The sequence below is a fragment of the Camponotus vicinus genome, unplaced genomic scaffold (genome assembly GCF_025532165.1).
Source record: "Camponotus vicinus isolate PSW18456_S1 unplaced genomic scaffold, iyCamVici1.0 SCAF_6, whole genome shotgun sequence".
NCBI lineage: Eukaryota > Metazoa > Arthropoda > Insecta > Hymenoptera > Formicidae > Camponotus > Camponotus vicinus.
In genome coordinates this window covers 3167088-3189742 of record NW_028141978.1, presented here as the reverse complement: position 1 = coordinate 3189742, position 22655 = coordinate 3167088, and the positions used below count along the sequence as shown (strand labels likewise).

Sequence of the window (22655 nt, the reverse complement as noted above, 5' to 3'; positions counted from 1 at the left end):
GCTCTCCAATTATTATAAATGAAAATTTCAGTGTCATATAAATCCTTTATGGATTCCGTGAAATATACAATTTCTGATCCTTAATTCTGCGAATTTTTGATGAGATTGACCCTTTGGATTGATCGTACCTTGCGTTCTGTATCCGAAACCACAGAATTTTCTCCACTGAATCTATAATTATACAAATTTGCGATCTCGTGTATCTAGTTTCACAAACCCGTCCATTCCATAGGATCCCACAGAATTCTAGACATTGAGAGTATTTATATAAGATATGATTTCGAAGATTCGTAGAGTTGCGTATATTTTTTAGTAAAGAATCTTACGATAAACATTTTTTCCCCCATAATCTCGCGGCGCTTTTCCATACAAATTCTTCCAGTTTATTATAAACAGTCTTATCTTCTGGCGCTTATCCCGATAAAAGCGAGATTTTGCTGCATCGCGAGATAAGAGCGAGTAGATTCCGATGAGAGGCACGTTATTAGCCGCAATTCCGGTCTTTGGCGACGGATAAATACGACCTTATTAAGGTGCTCCATCGTGAAGTATCGCGCGCCACGCTTTACGAACGTCGACTAGGTTAATTATGCCGCTTAAGTTAGGATAAGGCTGCCATCCGATCGAACGAATTCGCTAAGCAAAACTGCGCCGCTTAATATTCGCATTCTGCGTTGAATTTGATTGTATAAGCTGTATTAATGTACATGGACGACACTGGGAGTTGTTACTAACAAGCTAGATTCGAAGAGGTCTTCAGAGGATCGCATATATTGCTTTTATATTAGGAGAATCGGAAATCTAGAAATGCACTTGTATAAACAAGAGATATAGTCATTACCCTCGTCAAGGTAATGACTTAATTTTTTATATGTATTATGTAAAAATATTTTTTCAAAATATTCTACATCCGCGATAAAATTCATAATCTTAACTTTTATATTCAAATATTTATTATCTTCTTCGAATCTTTACTCGAAAATATTTTTTATCTGATAATACTGATAATACAAATTACTATCAATTAAATTTTAAATTTATCTAATTTTATTATTAAGAAAAAAAAACCTAAAATTTTGTGACTCCAATTTTAGAGAATTTTTAAATTAGTGATGTGAGTGTGAACAATTTAAGTTATCTTCAAAATATATAATTTTCGTAGTTAATAATTATTTGTGTAAATTATTAATGGCACAATGATAATATCTTTATATATTTTTTTCAATTTTCTAAGCGTCTAAAATCACAGATAGGACTTCTTCGACACTATCGTAATTTATTCCGGGTCGCTGCGAGTTGACATTCGCCCGCTTCTCTCGCTCAACAATACAATCGAAATGATTTTGCAAGTATCGCAGAATCGTAGAGATATTACCCGGAGAACCTTTGAGACGCACAAGCGATGCCGGTGCGATTTAAAATTTAGAATTCTCGATCGCGGCCCGCCTACGTTATTCACGCATGAGTAGTCCCTTTCGCATAACTAAGGATAGGAGAGCAAACGAAAAAAAAATTACGGCGGTGGAAGATATATTTAACTTGCAGAACAAGATTCCGAGGTTATTAACAGCGAGTTCCGATTGGTAACTATAATCAATATCGCTACAAATCGGAAAAGGGAGTGTACACTCGACTCTATAGAAAACAATATTTAATTAAAGCAACCAGAGATTTGTGAAACAATGATTGATTAATGTTTCCTTGTGCGAGCTGTCATCCCGTGATTAGCATTCAATGCGACGCATATCTCGTACTTGACAGTCTCTCTGACAGTCTCGCGTCGATTTGCATGTTTCTAAACTTTCGCCGGTCAATCATGAGCGAGCATCCGCGACGTGACTTTTACGGTCCATTATCGATAGTCTCATGCACATCGAATTAATTTCTCGAGGAAAAACACATTCCGTTTACTTCGCAATATCTCGATATCGAAATCGCGAATACGTAATGCTGTCTCTCGCCGTTAATGTTATTCACTGAGAGATGTGCGCGATGTAATTTTCTTCGATGCAAATGTCTCGGAAGCGATTTGCAATTAATAAAAAAATGAAGGAAAAAGTTTAAGAATTAATATGTCATTAATCTCATTAATAATTTATCATAAATAACTGTGTGACTAAAATACAAAACAAAATGGAAAAATCTCGTGCATTTCACACAAATTAAATTTCAAAAGGCGATTATAAATATAAATGAAACTGTCTCCGAAAATTAAAATTCTTTACGTTTTATTTAAAAGGATACGCATGATTGAATTCGTGCGTAAGTGCGGCATGCGCGTTGGAAATGGCTGTGTTTCCGCGATTGATAGTAATAATCTGACTGATGCATCAGCTGTCGTTTACGCCGCCAGTGCACGTTAAACGGAGCGTATCACTCGCGAACGAGAGAAAGAAGTAGGTGGCATCCCATCGCAGGAAGTTAATTAACATCACGGACAGCTCTGTCGAGAGAGAGAAGAGCCTTGGGATAAAGAAACGAGCTAGATCTAAATAAACCAGAAACTCACGTGAACGTCATATCTCTCGCAAAGTATCTACCTGCACTTATCTCAAGGCACTTATGACGTATGCTCGAACGAACCTTTATTGCTTACAAATAGTCGATTTTCCAATCAATCCTCATTACCGACGAAATTCATCATCCCTCTCCGCGATTTTTTCTTTTGCAGAAAAAGAGAGAGAGAAAATAACGTTCGATTTTTTAAATTTTACTTGCGTCACAAGAATAACCCCACGCAAAATTACGTTGAGAATTAAAAAAAAATCAGAATTTATTTTTGATATACTAATATATATAGTATTTTTAGAGTTTACGAAATTACTTATTCAAATTATAAATTTTCTTCTTTGCTTGTTTGTGTGGAAAGCCAAATGTAAATATTATAATGAAAACGATGATTCTAATTATCTCGAATATGTCATAATTTTCGCTAATTTTCTATCGAGCAAACTATAAAAAAATAATAATCAGAAAATTAAAAGAATAATAATAATTAAATTTAAAAAATAATAAATACAAATTCAAAAATACAAATTAAAAAAATAATAGAAAATTACAAAAATAATAATTAAATTACAAAAATTAAAGAAATAAAAAAATAATAAATACAAATTAAAAAATGCAAATTAAAAAATAATAATCAGAAAATTAAATAAAATAAATAATAATCAGAAAATTAGCTAATAAAATAAAAATAATAATAATCGCGGAGAAATCATGACGCGTCGTACTTTTAGCACTTTAAGCAGAGACGATATCACGCTCCATTAAGCTCGTACGATTCTTTCACTATAACGGGCGGTTGTACATTATGTGAGCGATAGGAACCCTGGTTTTCAGCGCGGTGACGAGAAAGAGAGAAAGACGACGCGCTGAATGATTGCGATTTATGGGATTGTTCGTGGTAGCCTGGTGGCGATCTCGAGTGAAATTTGTTGACCGGATTGTAAAAGCGCCGCCACAACGAGGCGTATTCGGATTTTACAAGATCGTTCGTCTCGCTCGTCGGGGACGTTAAATTCTGATGTCCGTCCGATATCCGAGTTTCCTCGGCACCTCGTACCGCGCTTGTAAATGTCTTCATAACGTTTTATGTAAATGCGACCGGACTATTACGCCGCGACACGCTCGAGTTATCCAGCGCGGTGAGCTTTTGCTTTTGGTGCTTTTCGCGACGTCTTTCTGTCTGTTGATTCTAATTTACACGGTAGCGTTCAGCTTTTTGCATCGCCTTCGAGGTCGACACGGAGTTGAAGTTGTCCGACACTTCGTTTAATCGTCTTCATCCATCTACGTGTACTCGATTTCATCGTTGATTTAAATCGTTTACGTGTAGTTTCGTTCAAGATGTTCAAGATAAATTTCTGGAGAGTCAACAATGTAACATCAATTATTAAGAGTTTTTAAGTCTCTTATGAAACTTTTTCTTGTATATTCTTTTCAGAAAAAATATATAAAATTAATAAAATTTAATAAAAAAATAAATAAAATTATACACATATGATTGACATATATGACATAAATAAATATATTTAGAAAAATAACAAAATTTCAATTCTTTCCTAAAATTTTGATTTTTTTCCGAAATCTTAATTCTTAATTTGTTTCTGGATGATTTAAGATAAGGGGGACATATGCAAAGATCAATAAAACGTTTAACGATCCAAATAACGTACAATAGATATGACCGTAAATTAAATTCAAGCGGATTCCGCGAGCGGTATAAAGAATATTTCAGCTCCGTAAATCTCAGGCAACGTTCTGAAATCATGGCTGCTGTCAGGTCGGATAAGTGCAGCGTACTTAGAGCACGGCCGGGATAAATATCTCGGGTTTTGCGTTAGAGTAAGATGAAGGGCCGCGCATTACTCTTCATGTTCGCGTCTCGACTAAGGCTGGCAGGTACAGGGCTGCCTTCGTACTGGCACATTTCTTGGTCTAGGGCCCTCTTTTTGGTGAGACCATCAATATCGTAATCAATCTTCGTAGACACGTATAACAAATATATGCATATAAGTTGTCAATTCTTACCACCATTTTAAATTATTTATGAAAAATCAATTATATCAATTACAGTTCCCCCATAATCTGATAAAATGTAGTTAAATCTTCGTTCGTTTTATATTTTTTAAATATATTATATTAAAGTACACTCTCTTAAATTGGCGATTTCATTATTTTATGAGACAAGAGAAAGTGGGATTATTTAATTTATGCGCAGTATATTGTGGTCTTACGCTAAATACAGCCCTGAGAACGAGGTACTTCGAGTAACTTACGAAAAACTTTGCAGCTATCAAAACTAGCGAGCGCATGAGCCGCGTAACGATGCGATTTTCTCTTGAAAGTAATTAGACTTGTTAATGATCGTTATACGCGGCTCGGCTTGTCGGCCATTATTTATCGAAAAATATGCGGAAGCTTACAGGTTCCTTCATCAAGCTTTCGCATGATTTTTTAGATTCATCTTAATAAAGGTCTACTAAAATTAAACGTACAAGCGAAAAAAATATTAGTTCTTTAATTTTTCCAAGATGATGCAAAATAAATCTGTTTTTTAATTTTACCAAATAAAATTATATCCGGAAATATTTGACGTTTCATTTTAACTTCCAAATTTTTTTCGAGCGAGGAGAAATAAAAAATTATAATAAATTCCTAAATAAATTCCTCGGAACTGGACGTCTTTCTACGCGATGACTTATTGTATTCCAGCAAAAGAGAAGCTAAGGTAAAAAGAGCATGCAATGGGCAGCACTTACCCTTGCAACCTTCCGCCGAAAGGCCATAGTGGTCCACGTCGCAACGATCGCACCGGAAGCCGATGACTCCTGGCGCGCACCTGCACACACCGCTTACGGGATCGCAAAGCCCGTCGTTCATGGTACCCACGTCGCAGTCGCATTCCCGGCAACCTGCAGTCACGTTCCCATAGCCTTCGATGCAGGAGGAACAGTCACGACCGGTGAACAAAAGTCCGCAGGGACACTGACCGGTCGTCTGGTCGCATTGGACGGAATTGCTACCGAAGGGAGAGCAGTTGCATTCTAAAGTGCAAACAAATTATACGTATAATTATACGTTTCATTAACGTATTTTAATTTATTTTGTACTGGCAAATATCTATCATTTGCAGCAGAAATTTCCAGTTATTTGTAAATTTTCATACGATTTACATTGTAGAATATTGAAGTCGCATTGCTGCAAGATATAAAAGGTGTAAAACTGATTATACTCACGCATGCAATTCTGTTCCGAAGGATTCCCGAAATGTGCCTCCTTGCATCTGTCGCATTTCCAGCCCTCGGTATTGCCGCGACACTCTAAACAGCGACCTGTTTCCTGATCGCAGGCACCACCGTTGCAAGGACACCGTTGACAAGTGCCACCGGGAGTCACAGGATTACCGTAAAATCCTACATCACAACTTTTAACCAAGATTTTGAAATTAAAGCTTCTTGATAATAGTATTTTAATCATAAAATGATTGTTTGAAAAATTGATTGTTGCTTCGAAAAAAAAAATAATTGAATAATTATTACAGTTGTTATAAAAAAAGAGCACGATACGATAAGATACTTATTTCTTACGTTATAGTACTCATCTTCTGATATAACTTATAAATTTGTAATAGATCATATAACTTCTTAAATATAAAGAAATTTCATAAAAAATCAATAAATGAATAATTTGCTTTGAGTGATTTGATAAAGTTAAATAAACTATTAATTATATTTTGAAAAATTAAATATATTTTAAAAAATCTTTCGACGTATAAATAGGTTCTTTACCTTTCGCAATGATCTCCAGTGTAGCCTTCGGGACATTGCGTGCACACATATCCACTGTTAATATCAGTCGGTTCATCGAGCTGACAACTCGGGCTGAAATTGTTGGATTCGATGGAAAGTGGGCAAGCGCATTTCTTACAATCTTCACTGGTGCCTCTCGTTGCGATACCGTAATATCCTATAGCGCAACGATCGCATTTTGGTCCCACAGTATGGTGTTCGCATATCTTCACGAAATTATGCAGAAGATATAAATTAACAAAACAGTGATTGATACGAGTTTAAATTTAATTTATGTTCAAAAGATTTGATTTCTTTAAAAAATCCTCAAATGTTAAAAAAATCTATTGAATCTATTAAAAACGATTTGAATAGAAAAATTCCAATAAATAATTTAAATATTTATACTTAAATAAGTAAAAGAAAAAAATGAGAAAGGATAACTTTAATTTTTTATTATTAAATCTCTAATTTTTAAGAAATAGAAAATCTTTCTAGGAGAAAAGTAACATTACTTGTGTATTGTTACCTGTGTAATGCAAATATTTTTTACAGGTAAATTAAAAATTGAATGCTAAATCGATAAATTAGTTTGCGCGATCGATGGATCTTGTGATCTATAGTCGCAGTTCGAGAGATCAATGCAAGTTTAGATATCCAAAGTAATCTACTATACCGATTGAAGAACAGAATATAACAGCGAAACGTTCAAATCTTTTAGGGTTCATGTCTACGTTAAGTCAGTTGCACACTGGAGAACTTTTCTCATATTATCATGTGCAGTTATCATCTATTTTCACGAAGAAAAAAGCGTTTAATCACTTGATTTAACATAAATTGACGTTCAATATTTTATAATTAATTAAATATTAACTAGGAAATAATTTATATTTATTGCATTGATTTCGTCATTTATTTTAATTATGGACAATAAAATAATATTCTTCTTTATATTTATTTCTCCCCACGATGTACTTTTTACTTGTGTTTTTTAATTTTATATATATGTATATTAAAGTAAATTCATCAGTACTTACTCCACATTCACCCATCACAAGATCGCAGGAGCCCGCGTGATTGTTGCAGTCGCACTTCACGCATATATGATGATCCTGATGATTGGAACTGTTGATCGGCACGCTGACGTATCCCCAAGCGCATCTTTCACAGGACATCCCCGCGTATCCCTCGGGACACTCGCACATTTCGACTAAACTGTCGGTTTCGCCATCTGACGATAATTCGCCCACCGCCAATATGGCAGATTGGAGACTGGACAAAAAAATAATAACAGTAATATTTAGTATAAGTATATTGAGAAAAAATCGTTAATTAAATGCTTAGTTAGTTATCACTTTTTTGGCTGGAATATTTAAATATTTGATTTAAATAAGTATTTTTTGATATTTATATTTAATTATATTTAAATCAAATAAATATTTAAATATCTCAATTAAAAAAATGATAACTAACTTTAAAATTTAGTTTAGTTAAACACATTTAGTTAAATTAACGACTTTTTTCTCAATGTACACAATAGAATTGAAACAAAAAATTGTCGATTCACACCTTCCTTCGATCTGCTCCGAATGATAACGCGCTCTTATCATCAGATACTTTAGATCAGCGAGAACGCGCATCATCTGCGTCCTCATAACAGGATCGCCGCGAAACTCGGTTCTCCTCAACCTCGGTTTCGTCGAAATGTCCTGAACTTCGCTTCGCACGTGATACCAGCCCTGTTCTCGCAAAGGCACAGTGATTTCAGCCTCTTGACCATTGTACTGTTCCTCGCCGTACGCTATGCGCATCCCGTTGTTACCCTGAAGAGAAAGAAATTGCGCGTCATTATATATTTATTTTTCCCTGGAACTTTGAATTACATCATATGGGATATGCGAGAGCCGGATATTTACCACTAGGATGACGCTGGGCTCTGTGGTGGGTTTGCCGCTGGTGTCGCCTCGCATGACGACCCACGTAACCGAGTACGTGAGATTGCTGCCATAGGAGGATACGCGATTTCCCGTGTAGATCTGTGGCGCCAGCCAGAAGGGGCTGTCGTATTCGACCTCGAACGCTGCTATGGTTAGCCATCCGTTGTCCGCGTCCAAGGTGGGAACGACTGGCCGAGACGCGTTCATGTCGGTCACCAACCAGTTTTCTAACGTAGAAACCTAAGAAAAGTGTCAATTAGTTTTTCACATTTATTACATCACAGTAATCTACGTGGACTGAGACGTCAACCATAATTAAAGATTAATTATATGGAATTAAAAATAAACATCTAATCCGTTTTTCAAAGTTACAGTTAATAAGAGGAAGAAAAATAATAATCGAATAAATATAAAGTTATTTAATTATATTTTTAATTAATTTATACATGTTACGATTAATATCATATTCAAATTCTCAGTAAAAGATTTTTGAAAATAAATTTTGCTTCGACCAATTGTGTGCGTCGAGAAGTCTTATGCGTATTGCTTGTTACAGTATAGTTTGCGTTTTTGCTCGCTCCAATCCGATGCTATTATATCGTCAACGTAATTGCGGGTCTGCAATTTATCGGCGGGACCGATAACTGTCCCTTTATCCAATTTATCGCGCAAGATGAGGACGTCGCCAAACATAAACGTCTTAAAATAAGCGACGTGCCCGCAGGAGAATGTCAACTAATCGTTCTGGATTTTACACCTGTCAACTTCGACACTCGACAAACGAGATTTTCTTCGATAAATATGAATAAATCTTCATTTGATATACATATAAGATATAAGATACATATAAGATTATTCAAGAATAACGATTTTCGCTAACAGGATGTCTTAATAAACACGAATCATCAAATATATCTCAACTTTATCTGAAAAAATAATTTTATTGCATTTTCTCTCTCTCTTCTTCGCGATTGTCATTCAATTATCATTTTAAACAATTAATTCATTCATTTTTTTAATTTAAATACGTGACAAAAAAATGCAAATAAATAACAAAAAGTACAAATAAATAACATAAAATTAATACAGGGAAAAAAAACCCAGAGAACAACAGATTTGGAAATGATAAGAATGTCACAGAATTTTTAGAGTTTATTATCACTCTTTTTCTCAATTCGAGAACAATATCTTTAAAAAAAAAAGAAGACTCACCATGCTGTACGATAATCTGGCAGTGGTGCAGCGATTTGTCGCGTCGAAGCAGTAACAGGGCAAGCAGCCGTCGAGATTGTCCTTCGTGAGCGCAAAGTATCCCGGTTTGCATCGATCGCAAAAGTCCCCGGCGACGTTGGCCTTGCACAAGCAGTCGCCCTCGCAATCGTGAGACGGCAGAATCCCGCGGGAGTCGCAGGGACACGGCATGCAATCGGGAAATTGTCGATAGCCGGCCGCACACTGATCGCACTTGTATCCCGAATATCCTGGCTTACACTCGCAGGCACCCGCTACCTGTTTAAATCACAAAAGCTGATATTTCATTCTCTCCTTGCATCGATTAGGATCGATCGTGAAATCAAAAATTATCTCGGGATAAATGATCGACATGATATTTTTTCCGCGAAAGTAGTTATGATAATTTATACCATGTGTGACGAAAGAAAAATGCGTGAATAAATCGTTTATTCCAAAAAAAGTTTCTTTTTATTTGTTAAAAGGATGTCAGAGTTCACACGCAAAGAAGAAATTATATAAATTAAATAGATTTTTAAAATTTTTAATGATATTAATAAATTTACTTTCTATTTAAATTTATTTTAAATACTTTTCTTTCTTCTTTATGGGGGATTGATAGAGACATTACCTTTCCCATACGCGTATAGGAATCGTCGGGAGTGCAGTAGCCTGTACTACCATGTATGTTGCAGTCGCAGGGCAAGCATGGTTCTGGTGCATCAGGCGTAACACCGTTCGGTCTGTAGTAGCCGATCTCGCAGTTTTCGCAATTAATACCAGCCGTGTGATCCTAATTTAAATTTTGTAAATAATTATTATCGATGCGAATAATATTATATTACAAAAAATATATTTTTATTCTTAAAAAATCTCCCGTCATTTTTTTTTTTAATTTAACACTTTCATTATTGAACATTGAATTGTAGAAATACTTGACATATTGCAGAAATATTGTAATATTTATAATATTTAGTTAAAAATACAATTTTTAAAAAACGCAAAAATTTAATATTTTGTCCTAGTGTAATTTTTTATACAAATATTTTACACAAGTATTTACACAAGTATTTCTCCAACGTATTTTGTAGAGCAGGTCTTCTTTCAAGAAAATATCAAAACATTTAAAAAATGTGCAAGAATAAGCAAGTTATCTTTCTTTGTCTCTATAATTAATTATTCTCGTAAATAGAAAACCATTCGTCTTCAGGATATACGTGCGATAAATCGCGAGAGTTCTGCGTTATTTTTTATCGTCTCACCGTGCAATTGACGCACACGCCACCGCCTCGGTATTTCCCACGGATATCCATAGACATTCTCCTGTCGGCCACTTCCTGGTCGTATATGCAGGACGTTGCGTGGCCGTTGCAGTTGCACATCTCGCAGTGAAAGCCCTTGCCAGCTGTGCCCGGCCTCCAAGGAATCTGATTGTACATGGGGCAGCATTTTTCGCACCTTTCGCCGCACGTGTGGCGCTCGCATTGGCATTCTTGATGCTGAAAGATAACGCGAAACGCGCTTATCAGATGCCGCGAAACGTTCACGTTCTTAGATTATGCGTATCTCCGAGTCGTACCGCAAATGCGGGCGATCTATTGCTCTTAATAGAGCAATGTAACGAGGCATTTACCGGTCGTGTTATACACGATTTTTTCGTAATTTTCCCTAAAAAAAGCCTGAATCACGTTGCGATAAACAGAGATATTTGTGGACGTCCTTGTTTATCGCGGAGTGACTCAGGATTTATCTCATCCGTTCTATTTCTCCGATTTGTCACATTTTAATTATTAAATATTTATTTTAATTATTAAATATTTTTTTAAATTATTAATAAATTTTCATTAGTATATAAATTAATATATAATTTTTTATCATTAACGTAAAATTATAAATAAAAAATTAAATTATTTTATAAATTTGATTTTCTTGCCATTTCATATATTTTATGATATGTAATAAAATATAATAGCATCGAGACGCAAGATTGGGAGCGATTGAATTGTCGATTATGTAATCACGTGAATTGATGCATTGAATAATAATATTACAACAAGCTGTCCGGATGCTTACACCACGATTATTACGAAGTCATAAAGACGGGACTTCATAGTCGCGGTTACACTTATCCGAGTGTGAGTAAACGATATGCGTATAATCGTGGATAACTATATCGCCGGACATAAAGCGAAGTTTTCATTGCTCTGGACTTTATACATTCGGTTTACGAGTTTGTCTCTCTTTGTTTTCGTCTCAAGGATCCAGCAATCGTCATAACGTCGCAAAAATAGCGTTTGCGACCAGGAAATCGTTCACATAACCATAACAGTGGTGAAAACAAGTTTTATTTAATTACGAATATTACAAACAATTGAAATATTTGAATAAATTTCGTAAATTTTGTTCTTCGATTTCCTTTCGATAAATGAAAAATAACTTCTTTTCTCAAATTGAAAGTATAAATCACACATATATCAGAATATTTGAATTATAATGTAGATTAAAAATTTCTAATTAATTGTAATACTAAGCTTTCCAACGATAAAATTAATAATTATCACAAAATCATAAACGTCGACTGTTAATATCGTCAAATAAATATTTCGCTTTCTCTGTCAGAGTTATCTCGATTGATCCTGCAATTATCGGGACGTACATTGAATTGGACCAAAAAAATCGCACGAAAAATTAGCGCCGAAAATAAATTGCGAGATTAGCGAGCCCCGATTTTACCGTATTTCATGTCGTGTCACGTGAACGAAAAGGTTAACACGCGTGTGGTCTTATCATTGATGTGAAAAGCGAACAAACTACTTTGGTCAATCGCGATATTTTCCCCCTTCCTCCTTCCCCGTTAACACGTGCTCGATATTATTTATTGCCGGCGATAATGGCCACCCAGTTCGCGATCGGCGATCGCAAGTCTCGGTTTCTGCAATTACTCCTTGCCGCGATTTAACGAACCCGAATTATATTTCATCGGGAATTATAATGTTTCGGAACCGTTATTCTTGAATCGAGATGAAAAATTAAAAGATAGAATTCTGTCAGGTGATTCCTATCGAACGAGCTGGCCTTAATTTTCATGACAGAATATTTTGACCGATCTTCCTCTCATTAAAAAAAGAAGAAGATCGATAGTATTCGAATTGTGAAGCGATTAAAGAGAAATCAGGCTCATGGAAAAATCGATTGTTTAAATATTAATAAATTATAAAATATGTTTACATATTTCTGGTTATAAATCTTAAATTATATGCTGCTCGAAAATTGCACAAACATGCCCGATTAAGTCCCGTCTCGTGGAAATTGCTCCTCTAACTCATATGCAGCGGGATACGTTTAAGAAAATAGAAATCATTAGTCGAAGAGAGTTATATATTGATGGTGCAGTAATATAAATGACTGCATAAACGGCTGGGATAATGTGTTTTTTGTGGGAAGGCCAATGTTTCCAGACAAAAGCTTTAATGAAGCTAGAGAAGATTTATGTCGCATAAATGAACCGCAAGATAACGTAAAGCGTTTAAATCTTTTGCAAAAAAAGCATTAAAATCTTCTACGTAATAAGAAGAAAATTTTTTTCATATTTCTTTAACAAAGAAATATAAGTCTAATTCCCCTCAACCTTTTTTCTCTAGTTTCTCAACATAATTTAATTAAAAAAATTTTTTAAATAAAGTTGAGTAAGATTTTTTCCGTTCTTGAAATTTAAACAAGATTTTTAAAAATTAGTTAATTAAATATAATTGTCCAGAACGCATTCGAGATGATAAGACATTAATAATGCTAAAATGACTTTAATAATTGTGTACGGAATTGATAACGACACAATGCTCTGCAATGTTCCCAGTTCTTGATAGACAAAAAACCGTCAATATCCGTAGACTCTCGATCATTGCACGCGTTTTTTTTCTTGCATCTGGCTGTATCTGCCATTGCACTTTCACGATGCAATGATTCCCGCCTCGATTCAACAACCAACTGAATGAATTTGTACTCGTGACTCATATCGGATGAGGGAATATCGTGAAAATTCCGCGAGCAAAATACTACGTGGAGTTCAATGCCCATTCTGTAGTTGCAGTGATACGATATGTGACGGAAACGTGGCGTTGCATGAATGACATGATAGCTGTTCTATCGTATATTGTATTTGCACGTCCACAGTTTCGCGAAAAACTTGTTCGATTTTCGGAATATCAAGGCATATTGGCAAACGACACAAAAGGCAGGCTGCAACACATTCTGCTGTCATTTTACAAAAGTGATGAATAAAATTTTTACGAATAAAAAGATCTTATCTATCGAAATTTTAATGTATTTTTTTAAATCTTGTTTTTAATTTTGGATAAAATTCTACAGGTATAAAAAAATTTAATTTATTTAAATTTAATATTATCGTACATTTTCTAAAATTATATATTATAATAAATAATTTTATTAATGAATAAATATTTGTTAATTAGATTAAATCTTAAATTTTTTTAATATTAGATTTTAATATTAAATTTATAAATATTTTTAATTTTTTAATATTTTTTAATATTATCCGAAATTTCAATAAAATATAGGTAATAATTTTATATTAACTTTTATATTATATTTATATTTATATTTATATTATATTTATATTTATATTTATATTTTTATATTATACTTTTATATATTATATTATATTATATTATATTATACTTTTATATTAATTTTTAATTTAATAATGACAATTTAATGGAATGTAAGAGATAGACGTCGCTTCAAGAATTTTGTGCGGAGGCTATTTTTTTTTTAATTTTGCACTTTGTCTGCAGAATAAAACAATCGCATAGAAGAGGAGTTTCACAATTCCAAGCGACAACGTCGGTAATTGTTAGAAGACACGATGAACTATTATTGTGTGTTAAAGCCGACTGTAAAGAGCACACGACTCGGCGAATGTCCATTCTCGGATTGTAACGAGCGAGGAGATTCGTGTTCCTGCAGCTGCGAGAAGGAAATAGAGAGGAAGAGGGAGGCTAGCTTCGTGAAGAAATATGCCGCTGACGAGAGTAATTAATCACTCGCGTTGACTATTGTCTTCCCGCTCTCGTGTGTATCGTGCCGCGTACTATCTGAGAAGCTGCAGCACCCGTGTCCGTAATTAAACGTGAATCACCTCTCGGGATAAAACATAGCGTTTGCATTTTCATTCCGTCTCGTGACTGCCGTAAATTTAGTCCGCGCTGCTCGCACGTTATTGACCCGCATTCGCGTCGCAGCTTTAACGCTAAATGTGCTCGATATTCACAGTTCAACTGTTGTATTACTTACGATTTAATAGAAATTAGATTTCTATATAAATATCATTAATACAAATAGATAGAAATATTAAGAAAAATTTCTATAATATATTTTATTATATTTTTATATTTATATTATATTAAATTATATTTATATTATATTAAATTATTATATTTTTAAATTATTAATTTATTATATTTTTATTTTTATATTTATATTAAATTATATTATATTTCTCTATATAAATTTTTTTTTATTATATAAAATAGGTTTCTTTATAAAATATCATTAATATAAATAGATAAATATTAAAAAAGAATTTTTTTAAAGATTTTCAAATAAGATTGTCATTACATATCTGAATAAATTTTTACGTAATAATTAAAAATATTGTTTAAAAAAAGAGACATTTTTGATAGATAGTTCTTGATTGGAAGCAACTTTGAAAAATGTATTGTTACGAATATAATAAAGTTGTTTTTCATAACAATAGGCGGCATGAATAGACATAAATAATAGCTGTAACGGCGTCCGTAACAATCAGGTGACGAGCGCACAATCCGGGTCATCCTTTGTTACGTGAATGAACAATTCTCACGGTTCTAATCGTGATTCATCGCTCTACCCTCAATCCCTGAGATTCCCGCAAGGCACTTAAAACGCGTATCCTAGAAACCGCAACATTGATAGTGACGAAAAAAGAGCTAATGGCGCCTCTGAAAGCACTCATTCCGCGCGATCGCGAAGGGACCTCAATTCCTGGCGGCGTGTCTACGGCTTTGCAACGGGTAACGATTCGAGAAGAAGGGATCCCGCCATTAGAGCGGTGTCAGCGGACAAAGGCCTGACAAGTTTATGGCACTTTCGACGGATTTATCTGTCGGGCAGCCGAATCTCTCCCTAGGTGTTCGCTTCCGAGAGCGCGACCCACCTCGGAGAGGCAAAAGTTCTAAATCTCCCCCCCACTTTTCGCGAGAAATGAGGAGCAAAAATTTGTTCAAATCACGTTGACCAATTTATATTGTTTCATTTTGCAAATTAACGATATACTATCGACATATATATATTATACGTTGAAGAAATATTCGTTGGCACTTACCCCGTGATGAACGCTGTACAGACAACGAGACGCGTGTCCCGAGCACAGACACTGTCCCCCGATGTTAATTTCCTTTATCGAGTAGAAGGCACGTCTTTTGTCGGCGAAAGCCTCGCCGCTACGTCGAAGACCCTGAAGACGCAGTCGCACGTATCTGGCCTGGGTGAATTCCTGTAGAGTCGCGGTGTGGTTCACGGCTCCGGGTCGACCGCTCACCAGGTACGTATGGATCTTTCAAACAAACAATTAAAATTCCTGTTAGAATCACAACACGATCTCCCACCGGCTCATTTATTATAATACACGTATCCATTTCCCCAAATGCCCATTTATAAAGAATTATAATTCAGAGGACGTCAATTTTTTTTTATTCTGTCAATCTGCATCTGTGAAAAATATAATTCTTTTTAAAAATATCTTAAAATTTAAAAATATTGTAATTTTATTATAATAAATAATATTATAATAATTATTATAATAAATATTAAATACAAGAGAAATAGAGAGAATAGTTTTAAAAAGAAATTTCATAAAAATGTTAATCGGATAAAATTAGATGTGATATCCATAACTTTGTGGTTGTTGAACAATCAGCGACGGTCAATTAGCGTTGGCGGGCAAAGCTATTAAATTCCGGAGACGTGGGCAAAGAAGTAAATCATCCGTGAATGGCGCCGCGCGCTGAGAAGGGAACGGCAGGTTCCGTAAATGGAGGACACGCGGTACCTAATAAGGAACAATCGCTTGTGTATTTAGGATACTCTGATCTCTCGCTGATTGCCAAATTTCGCTTTTCATTATTTATCCGTACTTTCAACGATTCAGCAAAGTTACTTGCGATGTAACCATCCTTTTCCTTGATCTAAACGTAATCTTTCGTGTTTTTCTTCATCTCCCCATCTTTTCACTTTTACGTAAGACAAAAAATATTTCTCAAAAAATGCGCAATTCGCGAAAAAATAATATTTGAGAAAGATTGTCAGGTCGAAGGGAGGCGCAGGTAATCGATTCATATAAACTCGCCCTAAATTGTCCGTAACTCGGCTGATAATTAAAAGCTCGTGCCTCGAGATCACGCGCGATCGGTTTCGTGCGAGTTGTGACGAGGGGGGAAAAGAGACGAAGAGGAAAAAAAGCGGAGAGAGAGAAGGAGAGAATCGATGATACAAAAACGGCGATCCCTACATTCCGGCCATGTACGGAGCTACCTGGCCGTATAAGGGAGTATCGCGTACGCACCTACCATAGGGGGGAGGAATCTTGGCAGTTTTGCACGCGAGCTGGACACGCGAGGAGGAGGAAGGGATCGACGGATTGGAATGTATCTCTCGATATGCAGCAGACTCTAGTTGCACCCGCAAGAAGGGATGTCTCCGCCGCGAGAGAAGGTTCCCCTCCTCCCCGAGGATCGATCCTCGCTACGCGATAATTACCTCTTACTCCCTGCTTTGGTATCGTGCAAGTATCTTTTAAGGATTCGCGCGGATGGTTCGAATAACGAGGAGATCATATCGGAAATTTCTGCGTCTCTCTTAAAGTACGAATGCTCTTTCGTAAAATAATGTCGATACTATTGGCAGTAAAGTTACATGTTTATGGATGTCGAGGGTACTAAAGATGACAAGTTTCCGCTAAATAGGAGAAAATGCTCAGTTTATTACGAGAGAAAAAAAATTAATGTAAAAATTTATTCAGGAAAAATACACTCTTTCTTGAATAATTTACAGAATCGGGTAAAATGTGTGTTAATAAGTACTTATGATATCATTAAATTTTTATAAAGGGGCTTTAATTTCCGACAATTAAAAAAAAACAAATTTACTTCGAATCGACTTTAGTAATGAATAGATTATTTATCAGAGTCCATTCATTTAATAACTCACGTCATGTACAGCGCTAAGTATAAAATATAGCGTTAATGCGATTACATATCATTATGTCTCGCGCAGATATAATTATCTCCCGCTTCCTGGATAACTTTATGACGGAAGATTAAAAATGCAGCTCGATGAATGAAACAAATCGAAAGATGATGAAGGAAGTGACTTACAAATTTCCAACGTGAAGAAACGCATTACTCGCGGGCAAGCTTTATACGAGAATCGTTGCCCGACGATAACGAGGCGAATGCTAAATTATAGTCGCGCCAATTATACGTGACGCAAATCCAAAGTTATCGCCGCAAAACAGTGCCAATCGCGCATTAATGTTCCGAGATACCGCTATAACAGCATAAGCAATAGCAAAAAACTTTTGTCTCGCTCTTAATGCATTGCTTCCGATATCGTTACGTGTCGCGATTTACTGTAACGGTTCACCAAAAGAAATTAATTGAGAAATAACGGTCGAGAAGTTACGTATACATCTGAGTCCCGGCAATTATATAGGATATGTCTCGGAGTTTTTATCTCTGGTTACTTTCGATTTTTCATAAATAATGTGCCCGAAAATAAAGATTAAGAAATTAGATTTAAAGTATATTATAACGCGCGAAAAAGCTCTGGATAATTTCGTTTCGAAATAAATTTTGAAGGAATTTTAATTTCAAAGAAAGAAGAGAGAAAGAGGAGAAGAGTTTTGTGATGAAAAGTTGACGAGACATCAAAGTTGGAATATGAGAATATATATAATATATAATTTTGGGACACCCATTATATAGTTTTGCATCGAGGAAGCGGTGCGCCCGGTCTCCGTCGTTTATTAATGATCTGAAGGCGCCTCCGCATCGCGAGAAAAAAGAGCGAGGACGTGGGAGCGAGCGAGAGGAGGACAGAAAAACGGGATCTACCGGAAGCGAGCGGGTCGGCAGGCAACCCCGTTGCCTGCAAAATCCGCGCCCGCTAATCATCCGATCGCGGCGTAATTATTACACACGCGCGGCCGCATAAAACCGACGATAATTAACGACGCCAAGGATTTTCGCAAGGATTATTGATAATGACACGGTTAGACGGCGCTCGTAAGCGGAACGGGAGCCGCGAAAAATCACGTCGGCGAGCATAAACGCAGCTCCTCGTTGCATCACGCGTCTCGTTAGCATAACGTCCATGTGTTTAATCGATAGTTTAAGCAGATAGAATTTTTTCTCGAAAAACGCAAAATAAAAACAGAAACGAAAAATGTTTCAATATCTCTCATCTTGTATAAAATAATTGTTCCACTTAATTTTACCACTTATTTTTTAATTTAAAAAAAAACACGCATACTAATAATAATATAAAAGTCATAAAAATTAATAATAAATAAAAAAAATTAATAATAAATAAAAAAAATAAATAAAAATTATTTTATTAAAGATAAAATATGAAGGCGTGTGTTAAAAAATAATATTGTGGTCAATATCTACTCCACTTAAATATTGAATCATCGAATGAGCGAAAATGAAGATTTTTTGGATGCCAATTAAAGCAATGAGATGTGCCGATCGGTAGCCCGACATTTGTACGCAAAGGCTTATTGGAGATAGGTCGTTATGTCGGTTTATGGTCGGCAGTTAAAAGGCTCGCGTGAAAAATGCGCTTCGGAGGCGTTTTTGTTACGGATTAATTATCAGCGTTTGCAACACTCGACGTTGCGATGAATGCGTTGCGCTATTTGTAGCTAGCAACATAATTGGATCGTATAATGGCAGTCTTTTACGTATCGATTGCACAATATCTTTCTCGCGTTTCCCGATTCCGTGACGTTAACAGACTTTATGCGAAAAATTAAAACGAGCTAGCAAGCATGATGTAAGCGCGGTCTGACAGCTTTATTTGTGCGTGAAAGCCTATTCGATTGGTTTTTTAATTGTATGCCTTATTATTAGAATACACAATAAAGTATCTAAAATTAAAATAAAAATATGATTAATATCGGGGAGTTACATTTTTTAATAAGAGATGTTAAAAATATGCACGAGATATTAAGATTAGTCTTGATATTCAAAACAAGATCAAGACAAGATTTTTAATTAATTATTAAGAAATAATCAATAATTAGAAAGAAATAATAAATAAGTAAGAAATTGTCAAGATATTATTGTGATCTTGTCAAAATTATTGATGCAAAAAAAAAGTGTAAAATATGAATATTTGTAAATTACATGAAAAAAGATCACATTATATTATACTAATTTAAAAAATTTTTGTTAATGAATAAAAACATTTATAATAAATTTATTATAAATTTATGATATATAATTTATGATTATTATTAATTAACGAGATTTTTGCTAGAAAGATTCACTCAAGATCAAGGTAACATTTAAGTTTTCGAAAAATTTTCGATATTAATATAATACTTTTATGAATATTGTCTTGTCTTAAATCTCATTTAACTCTATAAAAATCGTGCGTCATAAAAGAAACAATATATCGATCAATCATATTTTTCAAGTTTTACGAGACATATTCTCACCTCGCCGTTCTCCATGGGGGTTGCTCTGGAGTACTGACTGGCGCATATGACCTCGTCGTCGTAAACGGGTTTGCCCGCGACAGGCGGTGCCGAATATCTCGTCCAACATTCTTCGTCGCTCGGCGCGTAATATTGCCACGGTTGGAAGCTCTCGCCGTCCAAGGACCTCTCCAGAATCCAGGCCGCGGGTCTCGGCGAATTCGCGGCCTTCACGATCACGTACTCGACTTGATAGATCTAAAAATCGAATCAATAAAATCATCGAGATAAAGTAATCATTCAACTTCGTACGTGCGAGTATTAAGATCGTGTCAACAACAAATGTCATTACAAGTGTCAACACGATACACTAAGATTTCTCATAAAAAAAAATTGCAATAATTGATAATTCGTGATTAAGATTTTTCACAGTTCAGAGAGAAAGTGAGTGAAATCCGCAGTTTTTGCGATAGGCCGAGGTAAAAATCGCGAGGTCAATGGCGGGGTCCGGATTTGCGGGTCTCCCGCGGCCTCTCGTCGGGAACCCCGCCGAGGTCCGTCCGATCTCGCGACGGATAATTAATTTCGAGCAGCCGCAGATTGCGCGCAGGACTACCTGGTGTCAGTATCCTTCGCGCCCCGTCGCGCCGACGAGACAACTAAGAGGATACAATATCGCCATAATACGCCACTGTCTCTCTGTCTCTCTCTCTTTTCTTTCTTCTCGATCAATCGTCCCATAAGAGAGATAAGATCGCGCTCCGTTCGGAGGCGGATGTTGAAACCTCTGTTAAATGTCTAAGCGTAGAGAACTCGTGAACTGCGATTCCATACGCGGTTCTGAGCAGACGAGCGATGAAAATCAGCTGTTGCTTCCTGCTTTCTTTTATCTGTCTTTCCGAGTCAAAATTTTGCTCCTATTTTCCATTATTTTTTTACATTTATGAATTCTGTAGGATTTTGATAGATTTCATTTATATAGGAATTGTGTATTATATTAAGACTCTACTTTTTGTATTTACACAATAAATAAACAATTTTGCATTTATTAGAGATTTGAAAAAGAAGCTTTTGCAATATTATAGATTAAATAATTTTAAAATAAAATAATCTGATTATACTTAAAATATCAAAGTATATGTTAGATTGAGACAAAAGTAGGAGGAAAATTTCGCCTCGAATTATTATCTCATTGTTCATTGTTAAAATTGCGTATCGATAATAATATATCAAACGTAAGATGCGCGTATGAAAATCTCTCGACAAGCCGCAAATGACGTAAAAATACCAATTTTAAAGTGCATTCCGGCGTAGCCAATCGTAAATGCATTGGCGAATTATATTTCATTCTCATAGGTGAACATGACATTACAGAAGGCTTCATCAAATGCCAGGTACATGAGTGATACAGCATGTATCTCATATACTATTATCTTTAACACGATATTACATGATATTTTAGATAAGCACTTTCACAAATAAATGCTTTGCATAACTTTAGATAACGTCTTCGATAATGTACAATAATCATATCTTAATTAAAATACCGAGTTCGGTATTTTAATTAAGATATGATTATCAGTCATTTATTCAAACCAATCGTTGATTTAAATTAGATTAAATTGATTAAGATGATTAGATTTAAGTTGATTAAATTAGATAAAATTTTACCGGTCTTCCTTTTCCCTCATTTTTCGTTAAATATGTATTCTTTCGTTCGTTAATCAAGATTTCAGGCTCTCGAAAGGTTTCCCAAGTCGCAGACGACGGGGAATGCTCAGTCGCATGCATCTCCGGACACAGTCGCGGTTTAACAAGACAGGAGTCCTTCATCCTGCGCCGCCGGTCCGTGTCTTTGTCGCTGTCGTTGTGCTCGTTGTGTCGTTACGCCCGCATTGTGAGACCGAGACCGACGCCCACTTTCGGACCATAAAGACAGATCGCACGTCCGCGATACTGGCTCCGTTTCCTTCTAAGGACTTCGTCCGGAACGGCCGATTCGAGCCGACTTCAATTATCCGGCCCTTTTACTTTGTAGACGAGGACATGTGCGCGAATGCGAGAATCCCAATCTGCCCTCTTGGCATCGGAGAGAATCGACGATGACGTACCGATAAGTAATCTTCGATTCACCGGTGCCTCTTTATAAGTCATATGACACATCGTGACGTGACGAGGCAGCGTTAACGAGGGTAACTCGAGGATCTCGATCGACTGGCTTAGCAAACGTACACAAGCGGCGGCAGCGTATACATTCCACAGGCTGCCGAGGGATATATATTTGCGCATCAACGTTGCTATGACAGGAGAGCAAAAGAAAAGGGAAAGCGCCGCGTTACGAGGTTGTCTCTTTTCTCGCCCGAGGCTGCTCGCCTTTTACCAGCTAAATATTTACGTTGGCCGCACATGCTCCTCCGGCCTTTCAGTCACTCTATCGCG

At 35.8% G+C, this 22655-nt stretch overlaps 1 protein-coding gene across 3 annotated transcripts in view; it reads right to left on the bottom strand.

Moving 5' to 3' along the window:
* Positions 1–22655, bottom strand: part of Wb (wing blister) — a 141373-nt gene that overhangs the window by 75283 nt on the left and 43435 nt on the right. For 2 of the 3 annotated variants that reach the window (XM_083101638.1, XM_083101639.1), the window contains exons 3-13: positions 20238–20474; positions 15840–16070; positions 10723–10959; positions 10092–10253; positions 9443–9739; positions 8210–8470; positions 7863–8116; positions 7331–7565; positions 6294–6520; positions 5742–5929; positions 5265–5549 (exon numbers count right to left, since the gene is read on the bottom strand). In XM_083101638.1, the coding sequence (XP_082957764.1) occupies positions 5265–5549; positions 5742–5929; positions 6294–6520; positions 7331–7565; positions 7863–8116; positions 8210–8470; positions 9443–9739; positions 10092–10253; positions 10723–10959; positions 15840–16070; positions 20238–20474 (2614 nt within the window). The remainder of the gene's footprint in view (positions 1–5264; positions 5550–5741; positions 5930–6293; positions 6521–7330; positions 7566–7862; positions 8117–8209; positions 8471–9442; positions 9740–10091; positions 10254–10722; positions 10960–15839; positions 16071–20237; positions 20475–22655) is intronic. The other variant, XM_083101640.1, reaches the window with a different exon arrangement.